Below are 16,220 nucleotides of genomic sequence, written 5' to 3'. Positions count from 1 at the left end.
TATGCCTCATAACCTTATAACTACTTCTGCTGTTAGTTAAATTACTTGTGTAATTCCTGGAAGTAACAACATATTATGCTATCATTTCAAAGGCTGAAATTATATATAAAAAAAGGCAAAGATCTGAAAAATAAAAGCATGGAGTGGACTATTTTCAGCTGACCCAAAAGCAACTTTTCGATAACACAGTTTGGAGAATTTCATTCCACAATATATTCTTTTGATCCTTTTTCCAACAGTTTGGGCTGAAAACATAGTTTAAAGTGTTTTGTGAGATGGAAATTTCCCTTCTCATCCAGCCTGTGCTACCAGCTGTTCAGTTTGGAACAGAGAAAATGAAATCATGCATGCTGCAGCACTCACAGGCTGGAAATGCTAATCTTTAAAGGCCTGGATGCAAGTGCAGAGAGTGTGTGCGACATGCTGACTGGAAATAAGGCACTCAGTGCCACTTCTCCTTCTTGAATGATCCTAAAATGGAGCATCAGGAAGAAGGCAGCCCCACAGACCAGAGTTCAAGAGAGCTGCAAGCAGTAAGGTAGTAAGCAGCCTACATGGCGCACACAGTGGTGCCACGTGGTTGGAACAACCTGCCAAGCTGCACAAGACGAGTAGCACAGAGGGGAACTTCATTTTCAGCCCCACATCCTCATGAGCATGTCTTGATTTACTTGGAAGTTCTGGCAGTTCAGCTTCTCATTCCTGGGTCCAGCTGGAGTACCAAAAGGTTGTTTACTGATGTGTGGTTAGAAATGGCAGGCATCTCTGTAGAGGGCAGCCAAGGAAGGGAAGGGGCAACTTCCTTCTCATCATTAATTGCAATGCCATGTTCCGTGCAGATGAGCTGGGCGGTTGTCCTCTTTGTAGAGGGAGATAATTCTCTCTTAATGCAGTTCCAATATGGTTGCTCTATGGCACCACCTACCTTTGTTGTATTAAAGTTAAATATCTTTGTGTACAAAAGTTTAAAGTGCATAGCTAAAACCTATGTGCCTGCAGTAATTGCAGATGTAAATCTTTTTGTCATCCTGCAAAGACTAGGTGAGGTATTTCATAAATATGTCAGAGGCAGCATTAAAATTTTATGGCAGGCAGCACGGGTCGAGAATAGTACAGTGACTTCACAGCAAGGTACGTCCACCTTAACCCACAACTCATTAGTCATTGATGGGATTTCTGTGCCTTGTAGCGTCTTGGAAATGAGGTAGTGTTACAAAAATCTGCATGTTTGATTTTTTAAATATGACAACCTACTCAGGACTGTTACAAATAAAATTGTACATCTTTGACCAGGTTCTTGTTAATATAAAGATAAAGGAAGGGGACAATAGTGTGCAATCTGTAGGATAATAAAATTATATACATCCTTCATTTGAAGTTAATTGGCAGTCTTGGTGGGACAGGGAACTTTGGAGAGATGTTATTGAATATGACTATGTGCCTTCCAGCCACAACTGCAATAAACTGCTTTTTGGCTGAAGTGTGGAAAAAATTATCCAATGCACACAAAGATTTTGAAATCACTTGTGAAAGTTTGGGCAATGGTTATACCTATACTGTTAATAGAAATGTTAATCAACGAATATGAGACATTACAGGCATGAGCAGAATACGCTTTTGGTGAGTAAAAGTGTACTGGTGGAAGGATTCAAAGGTGATAATAAGTGGTCTATTAATCCAACGTATACTTATAGTGGATTTACGAGCGATCTGTTAAGCCTCTGTGGATGGGTTTCTTTAACCTGAGATGTGGCCAAGAAAAGCCTAAATATGCAAAGATGCAAAGTGTTTTCACATCTCTGTGCATGTACATCTGCACATATCTGTCAGTGCCTGTTGGTACATGTGCTATTTTTCTTCTTGTGTGCTTCTGCTTTGTCCCACTCAGTGCCTCCAGGAGAGCAGACAGTGCCATATCATACAAAAGAATACGGACTGGAGAAGTAGTCTGAAAATGAAGCTAGCAAAAAGCATCTTTTACTCAGTTCAGCCCTGAATACCTAGTGAGGCATCTCTGTTGGCAGGCTCCCTGGCTGGCCTCCTAGCTGCATTCTCTGAGGTCAGACTGGTGGCTATGGCTTTGACTGGGATGAGCCACCTCCAGCCACAGCTGTGGCTCATCAGGACCAGAGCCTTGGCTGCAGGCAGAAGCCTGGGTTTTGGGGGCTCTGGCATGTGAAAGCGAGGCAGAGAGTAGGGTGACAGAAACTCTGATAAGGGGGTTCTGATGTCCCAGGCACTTGCTTGTTCCCTTTCCTGGCTGCAGGCTCCCCAGTTTCCCTGCTGGGTGAGTTATTGTGTGACAGTCAATCTGTGAACTGAGCAAAACCTGTGTCCCTGTCTGAAGCTGGATTTTTCCACCTCCATCATTTAATCCATTTCATTTCATTTCATTTCATTTCATTTCATTTCAATTTCATTTCATTTCATAGAATAGTTTGGAAGGAACATACAAAGATCATTGAGTCCATCTTTCAGGCTGCCTTGGGGCTGGCCAAAGTTAAAACGTCATTCAGAGCATTATCCAAATGCCTCTTGGACACTGACAGGCACGGGACATCGACCACCTTGCTAGGAAACCTGTTCCAATGTCAAACTACCCTCTTGGTAAAGATGTTTTTCCTAATACCTAGGAAAAGGCATTCACCTAAACACAGTCCTAGGCAGCGGGATTGCTGCCTCCTTGGTTTTCCTGAAACTGCAGAGGGAGAAATATACATGGTTTACCAGCCATGTAGGGGAAGGCATCTCTAAGATGTGACAAATTTCTTATCTCTGAAGTGGCAACCTGATGAGCACTCCACCTTCGCAGTGAGCATTGACCCTGGTCCATGTCCCGCTGCCCTGTTGCCCTCACTCTCCCTGCAAAAGTGGGAGAGTGAAATGCAGCTGGCGGATGGTGCAATACAGCTCTAAGCTCTGCTGTCCACAGAGAAAGAGATGCAGAGCGTACCTGTGACTGCCTTACCCTGCCAGGCTCTGCTTCAGTGCTGGTGTAAATCTTTTCAGAGTAATGAAGCTGTGTTTAAAGAAGACTGGCAAAATGAATGAACGCGGATGTCAAAGTCAGCAGAAATATGTTTGTTGGGCCAACTAAGTCAGGTTTACCCACACTGAGATCAGGAATGGGCATGCTGCTTTGTTTTCTTATACAAGCAGAGCATGAGGTCTGCATTAAAAACTAAAACAAACATATGACAAACTGAAGCGGCTGTTTTCCTTTCAGACATCTCTCACTGGAACACAGTTACTGCCATTATATGTAGGACTAGCAATTCTTCTAGATGTATTTTCTAACAATCCAGTCTCAAGAAAATTTTCCAAGCCTGTCCTTCAATGATTGTCTTTCAAATTCTGTTTGCTTTTCCTGGGATTTTTGGCTGTTTATTACCTTGGGTATTTTCACTGAGATAAACTGGATAGAAAACTACAGACTTTTGGCATTATTAGTGCATTTTCCCACTTGCTTTCTTTCCAGGGTGAACATTGCATCTGAAATATGTTTTGTTTTAGTTGTGTTTTGTTACTTGTTCCCTTATTTTGCAATTTTATTTCATTTTGTGTGTGTGTGTGTGTACTGCATTATGTTTGGACTAGAGCAGTTAGATTAGTGGCCAATTATCTGCAAAGCAGAAGGTAAAGTTATCGTTGTCCTCCATTCGTGGAGCTTCTGTGGACAAGGAAAACATGAGAGAGCAGATTTACTGGTGGGCCATTTACTGGTGGTCAGCCATTGTTTTCTACACACCCTGATTAAATACATCTGATATTTACAGATCAGAGCAGTGTAAATCACTGATTCTTTTGTTTGCTAATGAATGTTAAAATTTAAAGGAAGTCTAAGGTTGCAAAGCAAAACAAAAAAGCAATAAAAATTACTTTGGATCAAATGAAAAGATTTTCGATTCAAAGCAATATACATATTTTTTCTGTGAGATTTTTGGACTTTTAAAATATTATTGAACTCAATTTGAAAACTCTGAATCACTCTGAATTTAAAAGAAAAAGGAGATTGGTTTGGAAAACATATGAATGAAAAGAAAAAGCACATAGGGCTACTTTTTGATGGAATAAGTTTGTCAAATTGTTAGAAATTTGCATAAATATGTTAGTGATTTGAAACTACCTTTTTTTTTTTGTGAAAGCAAGTTTTACCTGAAGAGTGTTTCCCAGCTCCCCTGCACGTGGACAGAGCTTCTAAGGCAGTGAGTTTTGTAAGTTATGGGGGCTGTTTGTTTCCAGACAGGGCTGCAAACCTGTTACTCTCTCACCCTGATCTACCTTGAGAGCTTGTTGCAGGAAAGCCGATGTGCTTCCCTGAGGGCAAAACAGAGCCATTATTCTTCTCTGTAGAGCCCAGATCTTTTCCTTCTTTTCTAAAGTGTCTCGCATTTGTTTGTCAGTCTGACTTTATTTCACATGCTTCCCAATGTGAACTAGATTCTAGATCAGGCTGAAGCTGATCCCTCAGGTGGTGTCCGTTAGCACCATGTTCTGTCCGTTGGTTAATATTTGAAACTTCAAGTGCACATGACATATGGCCCTATTGTACGTGTTACTTTTTTGTAACAGATTTTAAAGTTGCATTCGGATAGCATTTATTTCATAATGTTCATAGGTAATATGCAGGCTCCTTTGGTGTATTCTTGTTCCTAAGGGCAGTATTTAACCCTGCTTGCCATGCAGTCAAGCATATCTTAGTTACCAGGATAATGATTGTTATTGGAGTTCACCGAAGAAATTTATGATCCATGTGATTACTTCCATAAAAAAAAAAAGAGACAGAAAACAAATAAAACTCGAGAATTTTTTTTTTTTTTTTAAAGTTACATTAGGTTCCTTTGCCACGTGAAAAAAATAAAGACACTTGCAGCCCTTGCCTGAAGGTCAGGGTGGAATGGGAGAGAACAGTTAATCTACAGATGTCCAATTTCTAAGCAGGTACAGGAGATCAGTTTTGAATTTACCCTGGACCCCAACAAAGAATGAGCAGTATGTTGTTATTCTTGGTCAGAATTCTGTTTTGTGTCCCATGACATCCCATTTGTGTCCCTCATGAAGCTGTGTTTATTGAAAACTTTCCCCTGGTTTGTTTTATTAGTCTACCAAATAGAAGGGCTGTATAAGACACTGTCCTAAACCAGTAGCTTGGATGTCAAAAGGATGTAGCAATTTTGGACTGGAATTAAAAATAGAGACTTAGACAATCTGGTGAGAAGGGACCAGGGACAGCTCTAGGGGGGTTGTAATAACTCACAGTGGCTCCAGTTGATACTCATCAGGAAGTGTCCACATGCTGATTAAAAGGGGAGAGAAACCACTCATTTCTCAAAGATGCAGCTGAGGCAGATTATACAAAGATCCCTGAGCTGGTGAGTGACTGACTGACCAGGAAGGAGAAGTGTTGAAAGAAAAAATATTGGGAAGAGTCTGATTCTGTGATTCAGTGGTTCACTTAGTTACAGCTGGGCTGCAACCATAGCAGATTTTTTCACTGATTTCCCCGTGAAACGATTACAGAAGAAGTCAAGCTTGGATCAGGTCTGTAGGTGGTATCCTGAAACCATAACACTGATATAACCATTTGTCTCCATGGTCTTGATGGATTCTTCCTGTTCCAAACATGTGCACAAAACTTACTATCTGAACTGAGAAAATGGAGTGAAAGGAGTGTACAAACATATGTCCATCTTCACCTTGCTAGCTCTAGTTAGTGCTTCACTGGCCAGAGCTTCTGATTCTCAGGATCTTCTGTGACTCTGAGGCTTGTTTCCCCTGGGAATCAGAGCTCTGTGATGAACTTGGAAATGTTAAAACAAACTTGTTTGTTAAGTATTTGTAAAACTTTGTATTTCAGTGAAAAGATACCAGCAGCTGGGTCACAAAAATTCTTCATATTTGATTAGGTTGCTAGTTTCTACTGTTAAATGTTACATGGTCTTAAGAATAAATGATTAAAGGTCAAATTCACTACAGCTGTGCTGTCTAGTGGGACAGCAGCGAGCCAGATCTTCTCCATGCTGTACAGTGATAGTGGCCAGACTTTGGAACAGTGGCCCAGTGAAGCTGTGAACCTCCATCCTGGGAGATTTCCAAAACCTGGCTGGACGTAAGCTAATTTGAAGCTCTCTCTCCTTTGAGCGCAGGTTTGGAGCAAATAACTCCCACAGATCCCTTCCAACTTACACTCCTCTATGGTTACAGCATCCCATTGAAAAACAAACAAACACAAAGAATGAAAAATAATTTGCATTCCCCTCTCACCTACCAAGATCCAAAGCTAGCTGAGATCAACTGCAAATCTTCCCATTTTGACTTGAGCGAGGTTTAAGTGTATGATACCCACTGTATCTCTGTGAAGCTGGTGAGAACTGGAGCTTCTGCACCTGTCTGAAGGCTGGAGCTGGCTGAGTGTCCCAGTGCACAGCCAGCCTCAGGACCACGGTTAGTGCAGCCTCTTGCAGGGGGAGACATCTCCTAAGCTTGTGCAGAGATACCTATGAACTCCCTCTTAGTGCACATGCATGTTGCTACCCTAGGGCCAGCCAACAATATCTGCTTTTCCTTCTGCCGTTCTGCCCATTCTTCTGCCTTTCAGTGGGCAAGGAAGGTTTGCAGCACCCTCATTCTTCTCTGGAGCTCCTAAGAGCAGTGGGGCACCTGATTTCAGGAGGTGTCTGTCCTGGGAGCTGACCCTGGGCACATGCTGTGCACCTGCATCAGGACCTGCCGGCAGATGCCACAGCCTCACTGAGGTAGAGCAGGTAACGTGTACAACATGTTTGATATCACAGGGAGAGATATCAGCCACCCCCACCTCTTTTAGGTATGAATTTAGTGGGCTGACCTATTTCTGGGGTACCCCATTTCTCTGCTGAGTACAGAAAGAACCTGACAAAGAGCTCAGTCCAAACAGCTAAAGTTTAGACAAGTTTCGCGAGTTGGGCTGAGTCCAGTACCTTGTGTACAGAGGTACATGCAACCTCCCTGGTCCCCTGTACAGGTAGTTTTCTTAAGCCATGGTATTTTTAAAGACACCATGAAATCTTCTCTTCGTGTACTGTTTTTTGTGATTTTTAAATTCAGACTTTTTAGTTCTGTGCATCACTTTGGAAACTTAGTGGAGCCTTTACCTTATAACCAAACAGACTGGTAAAACTGAGTTGTTAATCCCCAGTGGAAGTAGGGCAGAGAGGACAAAGCAGGCTTATTCACCACCACCATCAAACTCTGCGGTTGCTCCTGGGGCTCAACCCATGGTCAGGGTGATTATGTCTCTGTCTACCATCTTAGGATGGAGTTCATGTCCTCAGGTTTGCTGCTGTATTGTAGCACTAGAGTTTCTGTGAATCACTCTTCCCTCCTAAACCTTCCAAAATGAGACCTCTACCTCTAGTGTAGCCTTTTTGGGCTATAGCAGCAGTAGTATCATAACAGCCTGGATTCAGGTCGGCAGGGATGGGGTGGTACTGTTCAACATGAAGGAACAGATTGCCACCCCTTCTCTGCAGTGCATCGTGTGTGTGTATCCCAGGGTAGCTGCTCTGTTGTAATTTTTCAGTGGGGCTGGGGCTGGCTGCTAAGCAGTGCTGTCAAGAAGTATACCTGATGGGCCTTGGAATATCTGGTGAAACTCATGAGGCATTCATGCAGTGTTCATTCATCTAGTTTAGTTTCACTATGGCTGTAACATTTGTCTGCCCACACATTGTGATGATAGCAACAGGGCTTGAGACTTTCTCCCCCACTTCTCCTCTTTCCCCTCCCATCCTTATTTCTTTTCTCTTGTTTTCCTTTCCCTCTCTGTCCCCCCTACCTCCTCCCCCAGTCTCTTTTTGCAAGGCTGATGGATATGCAGAGTATGTTAAGAAGCAAGCAATACTGTCACTGAACTGATGGTGTTCAGTGACTCCTCGAGCTCCTGGCTGGTCTGTACTGCAGGAGCTTGACACCCTGACCACTGAGGCATAAAAAACAGAGAATTGGAAGCCTCAGCCTGACAGGCACCAGAGCATCCCCCAGAGAGGGTCCAAGATATGTGTGTGTGTGTGTTTGTGTGAAGGGAAGAGGGTAGTGGAGATTTTGGGGGGAGGAGAGCAAAGCAAGAGAGGATGAGACAATGAAATGTCAGCCCATAGTCAAGCTGCAGTGCTGCTGAATGTTTAGAAAGTGCAGCTGCCTACTTAGCAGTGTGCACAGCATAAGTGTGTGAGGGAGCATGATGTCCCAGGTGAAAATGCCCAGGACTCACAGAGGAATGTGTTGTCCTGTCTCCTGATGGGCGCAGGTCATGCAGGGGTACAATGGCTTGGTGTGACATTTGTTCAGTCTGCACACAGAGCAGCTGGGCAGGCTCTTCTCCACACCCAAGACTGCTTCTTGTGCAAAGGGTCTGAAGCTGGGAGCAGAGGCTGTCCTGTCTATCTTGCTTCTCTGTCTGTACACCATGCAGCTCCCAGGAAGGACGGTGCAGAGACACATGTGCAAGTTGTGTCAACCAGGCAGCAGCAGCAAGGTGGGCCATGCACACCTGCCCTGGTCTTGTGCTATGTCCAGCCTGAAAAACATTGGGAAGCTTCAGTGAATATTATTTTAATAGACATGCTCCCATGCAACTGAACCTCTGAACTGAACTTCTGCCTAACCTCTGAAAATTAAAAAAAATGAAACCCCTGGGGAAGCCGTGTCCACAGGAAAAGGTATTCACAGGATGAAGGGGTCTTTGTGCAGCACACACTTGGAAGGAGAAATTGGGCTTCAGCCTTCAAGGGCTGGAAAAGATGATATTACTCAACCGTTAAGATAACAATCAGTTTGCCACCCATAGGCTTTGTAGGCTTCAGCAAACACCACTAGGACAGAGCTGAGTCAGAGACCTGGTGGAACACAAGAAAAGCAGAGGAAGCATCTGGCTGAGAAGACAGTCTCAGGTGCAGCAGAGAGACAGAAGTGACCAGAGGTTTTTTTTTCTTTTCTTTTTTTTTTCCTGGCTTTTCCTGGATAAAAGTGGCTGCAACAGTACTTGTGTCCTGCAGGAGCAAGCTTGCTTTCTAGCTAGCAGAAGGCAGTGGGGACATCTTTGCCAGTGCTTCTGGGACCTCAGACGGTTTCTGTTTCTGGCTCTGCTGCCTTCTCTATGCCTTGTTTTTTTAGCCAACAAGAGTGAGTACTGAATGGAGGTAGTGGTCAGGTACTAAAGTTGTCTATGATCCAGAAGGACAAGGACTAGGGAGGAAATGTAAATAAATGTAAATGTATTGCACCACATAGAAGGATTTGGAAACAGTTCTATTTTCCATGGCTCCTAGAATGAATACCATTTCTTAGAAGTAGTAATGAAAACCTGTTCTGAACTTCTGTGGAAATGTAGTCAAAACACAATTGGCACTTAACAGAATGGGCATTTAATGGTCCCACCTGCAGCTGTACAAATCTTTATTTTCTGCTTGTGCTCCTGCAAAAGTGCCTTGGCCAACCAGCGTGTAACAGCTGGAGGAGGCACAGGTAAACTCAAGAAGAATGCTGGGCCAGAGCCATGGTCTGTCTCTCCTGTCTTCCTGGCCTGCAAAGCCAGTGCCTGCTGCTCAAAGCAAGGTGCAGGTCTACCCACGGAGATGTCGGATGACCTGTCTGTAGTTGGTACTCTCCACATCAGTAAACAGAGGTAGGGAGAAACAATGATGCATAAGGCTCATAAAATAAATCAAATCAAATCAAATCAAATCAGAACTGGTTTGTTCTGGGCTTAACTGCTTCAGTGCAGGGTGAAGCTGCTGTTCGTAAAGATGTTGGGAGCCCTCCTTGGGCTGTTGGTGTAGTGAGCTGACACATGCCTGCAGGTGATGAGCTACACGTCTCAACCCTATGGTAAGCATGTGAGCGCTTGCTGCTGTTGGCTTCAGACTTCAGCCCTGTCTGTGGATGTTGGGCAAGGGAGAAGAGAGCAGGCCGACACTGTCAGGTGCAATGCTACGAGTCCAGTTGTCTGTGGGGAACAGCACGGGGAGGGGCTGTTACTGGAGACCCCCTGGAGCAGAGGAGTGAGGGGTGGTTTTTGCCATTTGTGTATTCAGTGTTCACCAGCATTCGTTGGTGTAGACTGAGAAACAGTGCTTTTTTACTGAAACAGCATCCTGTGGACACCAAGCTACCTACTGCTGCGCACCCAAACCGTGAGCACCAAGCAGCTCAGTGGGTTTCTACTGCCTTGCCAATAACCAGAGCATCACCATCTCCCTCCTGGGGCCAGCCAGTGGGCAACTCGCCAGGGCCATGTCCTGAGTGTGGAGGCCACTCACTGGCTTGGCATCTAGGCTGTGATCCCTGGGGCAGATTTGCCGCTTGTGCCAGTAGGTTGGTGGGATGTTGCTGTCACGTGTTGGTGGTGTGGCTCTGCCGCTTGGTTGGGTAAAGGCAGTCCCTGAGTGCGGTGCAGAAGCCGTGCCATAGCCAAGGACCAGAACAGCTGAAGGCTGCAGACAGCATCTTCCTTCTTCAGCTTGCAGCCTTCTCCACCACTTAGCACAGGAAAATTTCTCCTGCTGTGCTCTTTTGTATGTATTTGTGTACTTGAGAGGGAGAAAGAAAGAAGGAAGAAAGATAGAAGGAGAGCAGGAGAAACTGTCATTTGTGTAAGATGCCCTAACAAAACAATGGCAGTATTTGTATTTTCGTGGTGCTGGAGCTGGGTGCCCTGCCCAGGGTCAGAGCTCCAGTATGAGCACTGCCCTGATGAGCTTGCAGCTGAGGTATGAAACAGCAGATGACGTGAAGGGAACAAACAGACAGGGAAAGCAGGAGCTCACGAGGAGATAAATAACAGTAACTCTTTGAGTATTAACTGTGCATTGGTCCAGAAGGTTTCAAAGCCACCTGAAACTGCGGTGAACATCCCTCTCCTTCGGTTAAAATGATCGGTGGAAGCCTGGGACTAAAACCATGTTTTCCTGGAGAGCCTGGAATGATATTCAATACCTAGAAGATTAGCTGATTTGTGTTCTCCTCCTAATAGAGAGCCTAGTTGACCAGCTCTGTCCCAGGATTGCATTTCTTGTCCTGTTGTAGGACCACAGTGGCAATGGCCAGCCCCTTAGATATGTCCCAGACTCCTCTCCATTCCTCCAGCTGTCTTGCTCCTGCAGTACAGGCTGTGTGAGAAAATCCCACCAGCTCATCAGGCATGACCTGCAGTGAAAAAAGAACACATAAAAGATGACTGTTCCCATTCATTTAATAATTTGGCCATCCAGATTGCCCTTCTTCAAAGAGAGTGATCAGCAGTGCTGTTACGAGAGCCTTCACTAGAGTATAGCACATACTGAATAGTTCCTTTCCCACATGAACAACTGCAGTCTTAAATCAAATGATCTTTTCTTTTGTCTTTTTTTTTTTTCTGTTTCCCTTTTATTTAGGGAGTGAGTTTTCTGGGAGCCCATACAGCCATCCACAATATTCAACGTACAATGATTCCTGGAGGTTTCCCAATCCTGGACTCCTTGGTAAGTTGCTATCCCTCCCTTAAGGGTGCGTTGCTAGCTGTGGCTCATTCGTAAGCTGGAGGCAATTATGCACCACCAGGGGAGGCAGAATGCATGTCCTGGTGCGGTCCTACATCCCAGTGCTCTTCCCTGGTGAGTGGCTGCAGATCTTTGTTGGGGCACGATAATGCTCTCAGTTCCTCTTGCCAGCAGGAAGCCCCATGCCAAAACCTCTTGTCTTCCTGTTTCTGCTCCATAAAATCATTTGACAAACACAAGGCATTGTTGGAAGACTGGATGTCCATTTCTTGAGGGCAAGGAATCCTATTTGTACAAAACTAGTGGTGTTTTACTGGGACACCTGCTTCAAGAAGATGCTATGTCTCTTACAGACGAATGTGAGCCCCACCACTCTCTGCGCTGTTGTTTTCTTGCTAGTTCCAGCCCTTGGCCTTTCTCCCGGCCCTCATGTTGTGTATGCTCTTCAATTGTTCTTTTGCCAAATCTAGCTTTTCTTCTGCAAGGGACTGTTGTGCCAGTGCAGTCTCACTGACGTCTGCATTGGCTCTCATAAACGGTGGGGGGCAGGAGCCCTGTGGCTCATGCAGGATCATGGCCCTCATGTGAAGCATAAACATAATCCATTTTACACCACTGTCAAAAGCTGGCCCACTTTGACCTTGTACACATGTAGCATGCAGTAATTAGAATTTTTCCCTGCATAATTTGCATGGATGAGGTAAGTAAAATACCAATTAATTGTCATCTCTCAACACAGGAATAGCATGCCTTAGAGATTTCCAGATTTATGGATGACAGGGCTGTTATATGTGACCTCCAGCAGAGAAATAATTTTGAATTTTTGTCTTTTTTTTTTTTTCATCCAGTTTCTTTGTTTTAAGTAATTGAGTCCCCATGTAATTGAGCCACCCAGGCTGTATTCATCATAGTTCTTGTCCTTAAACAAATCCTTCGGGAGCAATAGACAGCCTCTGCCTCTCATGCCATGGTGCTGGTATACTACTGCTATTTGCTGTGCCACATTTAAGGGTTTGTTAGTGCTTCCATCATAAATCAGAGAACAGATCTTCAGCTAATATAGATGGGCATAGCTGTACAAAGCCAGGGGAGTCCCTGTGCTTAAACCCGTAGTTACCATGGCCACAGCCAGGAGTGCCTGCAAGACTTTGGTTTGGCTGCATGAAGGAAGCTGCTTTAGCCAGTAGAAGAGTGCATGCAGTGATTTCCTAGTTTCTGGTTTTGCAACTCCTTTGGAAGCAGATGAGATGCTTTAACCTACTGCTGAAGGGAGGCCTTGGGAGCCAGGTCTTGCACGGCTTTTTTTTTTTTTTTTTTTTTTTAAATTTTGCCTGCAAACCCGTGAAGAAACCAGCAGGATTTTCAGAATAAGTGAAAACCCAACTCAAAGCCCTCCCTTCTACATAACAGGAGTGGCTTTTGGCAAGGCTTCTGGGTTGCAGACTCGTGCCTGCAAATTGCCACTTGTGCAGGAGAGGACTTGCTTCTTTTTCCTTGTTTTCTTTTTGGATGATAAACTTTTGGGGGCAATTCTTTCTCTTCTTTGAATATGTGGGGGGACCACAGCTGAAATGAGTGCGTGCTCCCCACCTTAAAGTGAATGGACTGCAATGCCCACGTCTCAAGCCAGTGAGAGTTTATACAGCAGTATTTATTCATTAGCATGCTGTGAACATGTGTTTAAAGGAGGCAAGGGCAAAAAGATTTGAATGCTACCATTTTCCTTCGGAAACTACAGCTTTTTTGAAACTGAAATGTTGTACAGGATAAATACAATAATAATTTTTTGCTATCAGGAGTTGCTAAAATATATACTTTTAGATTCCTTGTTTTTATCCTATATGAAGCATTTCATTTTGATATTTTCAAAATTGTGTGTTTCAGTAAGTACGCTGTCAATCACTGCCATATAATGTTATGAGTGCACTGTGACACACTGAATGGGAATGATGAGACTGAAAGCTTTTGATGCGTTGGAAAGAAAAAGAAATGGGAATATTTGTTCTGCAGCAAGTCCTCAGGAAGAATTTACTGCTCCTTTAGCATGATCACAAAACCGGGAGTGCTGGAGTTTCCTTTGGAGGAGGAATTCCCTTGTCTGACCAGTGATGGTTTAAAATATCTGCTCCACTTTGCTCCTGTCATCAGTGTAGGCATTGCTGAGCTGGTTAAAATCTCACATAATTTGTAGCTCTCTGTGGTGCTCAGGTACTATCTGTCTGTGGTCACAGTGTGAGAACTGTAGCAGTGAGGTCTCGACTGAGCTGAACCTTTGAGATTCCCTTTTTTTTTTTTCTTTATTTTTTTTTTTGTCAGAAGAGCACCAAAAGCAAAATGGTGTTAAGTTTGAAATGGCATTTACTGGGAGTCTACATGATGCCATGTAGACTGGGGATTGCAAAAGTCCTTGATCTAACTGGAGCACAGAGCTCTTGCCTGTGCCAACATTGTGCTGGATGGCAAGGCCAGTGAGCCGGTGCTCCAAGAGACACTGCAAAGTCCAGATGCAGCCATACAACCTAAGTTAGAATATGTCCATGGTTGGCCATTGTCTGTAGGTCTCCTGTATCATACGGAGAGCCCAGTTATCCATACTGTTCTGTTATCCTTGGGAGCCTGATCTGGCACTCCATTCTTGCACCAAGATGCCCACTAAACTCACTGGTAGTTCAGAGCAAGTAAGAATCTGTTGCAGAGCCTTAAATGCCTGCTCTAAGTCTCCTTGCACACTCAGAAGGCTCTGTGTTACGAGTCTGAGCACCTGCAGGAGAGAGGAGGTTAATTTAAACTATATCCAGGATGCTTCCACTCTTCTCAGTATACGTGAGTACATTTACTAATTCTCTCCTGAGAGCAAGCTCTGGCAGTATCAGCCTCAAAGCAGAAGCCTTGACAAAATTAATCAGGACTGGTACATGGACTGACACAGTTTGTTTTACTAAGTCCCTCTCCCTTCACCAAGATGAAATTGTAATACTCTAAGCACTTAACAGCACCTATGTTCAATTAATTCCCTGTTCTGGCAAGGAAGAATTGCACTGCAGCAATCACACCAAGCTCAAATCTGTGAAAGAAGAATTTAAAAGAGAGATGCAGTGATTTGCAAGTGCCAGCAAGAAAGGATACTTGGGTTAAAAAATGGTTTGGGGGGAGGAATAAGGAGAATAGGAGTAAAGAATGCTAAGAATAGTATAAAGACTTGGGTCATTAGTTTCTGGTCTTGTGTGAATGTAGAGCAGTAGTGAGAGGAGTGAGACAGTTTCTCCACTGTGAGGCAGGACCACGCTCTGGGGAGGCATGCATGAGGTACAGAGCAGCTGTATGGCCCACCAGAGAACCAGCTGCTTGCTGTTGGTTCTATGCCTGCTCTGTGCTTGCTGCTCCTTTTGCACCAGGCAACCCACCCACATCTGCTCTGGCTAGCATGTGAACTGATACAAAAGGGTGACTGTGCACCTTTATCTCTGGGGCAATCTGAAACACTGTGGTTTATAGCTCTTGTGGAGGGGGAGAGAACCAACCTACAGTCCCCCAGAGTGGTCAAGAGAAGCAGGGGCAAAAGAAGAAATCCCTTCACTGCCGCAGCTCTGTGGCCTCTTCGTGTTCTTCTGTCCTGCCATCAACCCCAGTAGTACCAACACCTAGCTCTGCAGCATGGACACAGCCAGCATTTGCTGCATGTCTTGACATGACTTGTCCATCCCTGACTGCAGCAGGAGTGATGGCAAACTCTGGGTTTCTAGCGGGCTGTGCTGGGAGGATGGATAATGCAAGTGCTGGCTGTTGGTGTCACATCCATCTCAGTGGCTGTAGCCAGGTGTCCTCATGTGTAACTCAGGAAGCAATACGAAGAGGTGGAGAAAAAGGCATCTTGTTTTTTTTCTCCACCGTGCTGTTAATGACCTGAAGCTGCTATAATACAGGGATTTGCACAGAGGCATGCACACAAACATGCTGGGAAGCAAGCATGCGTGCACTGAGGGCTCAGTCTGTCACTGTCTGCACGGCCTGGCAGGCGTGCCGGTTTAGAGTCTGGTCAACAAGCACACGCTAAAAGTGGATAACAGGAAGGCAGTCTAATGAAGAAAAACGATTCAATTTCATGCTGGCTTGTTGCAATAACTTCTTTACCATTCTCTCTCATTGCTTTTGACTTGATGCTGCTCATGGCAGGTTTTGCTTGATGTGCTGCTCCTTCTCCCGCACGGATGTGGTTCGTGTGCCTTGTCTGGGAGGGTTTCCTCTCAGGGTTGCCTACAAAGTCATGCTGCTGGCACAGTGTCCTGTGAGGGAAGGGCTTAAAGCTGGTCAATTAGGATTAGATTCAGTTCTTCTGTGGGTTTCTGTGAAAGGATTAGAGAACAAGTAGGCACCAGAAATGACTGTGTCAAGAAATAAATTGATGATAATATGAATTAGAAAGGAAAAATGACAAAAGGATGGACAAGTCTATTCTGGATGGTACTATGGTGACAGGGAGAAAGAGTGATTGCTTTGTGATGTTTTCATTTTTCACTTTAAATACAAGCTTTTTATTTCACTGCTGAAATGCAAACTGGAGAAATGAAACTCGGAAGAAATGTAAGGCCTTTGGAAAGCATCAAAGACATATTGCTGCCATCCTTTGCTCCAGTCCTCCTGGTGCCCTTGCTGGGTGAGCACAGTAGTTTCACCCGGGTCTCCAAGAGCCTAGCAGTTGTTTTA

The 16,220-nt window shown here is 44.5% G+C and overlaps 1 protein-coding gene across 4 annotated transcripts in view; it reads left to right on the top strand.

The window, feature by feature from the left end:
• Positions 1–16,220, top strand: part of PAX5 (paired box 5) — a 149,696-nt gene that overhangs the window by 123,080 nt on the left and 10,396 nt on the right. For all 4 annotated transcript variants that reach the window (XM_040540353.1, XM_040540355.1, XM_040540354.1 and 1 more), the window contains one exon: positions 11,412–11,498. In XM_040540353.1, coding sequence (XP_040396287.1) covers positions 11,412–11,498 — 87 coding nt within the window. The remainder of the gene's footprint in view (positions 1–11,411; positions 11,499–16,220) is intronic.

This window comes from Cygnus olor, chromosome Z (assembly GCF_009769625.2).
Source record: "Cygnus olor isolate bCygOlo1 chromosome Z, bCygOlo1.pri.v2, whole genome shotgun sequence".
Lineage (NCBI taxonomy): Eukaryota > Metazoa > Chordata > Aves > Anseriformes > Anatidae > Cygnus > Cygnus olor.
The sequence above is the reverse complement of the archived record's forward strand: the minus strand, read 5'-3'. Positions and strand labels throughout refer to the sequence as shown.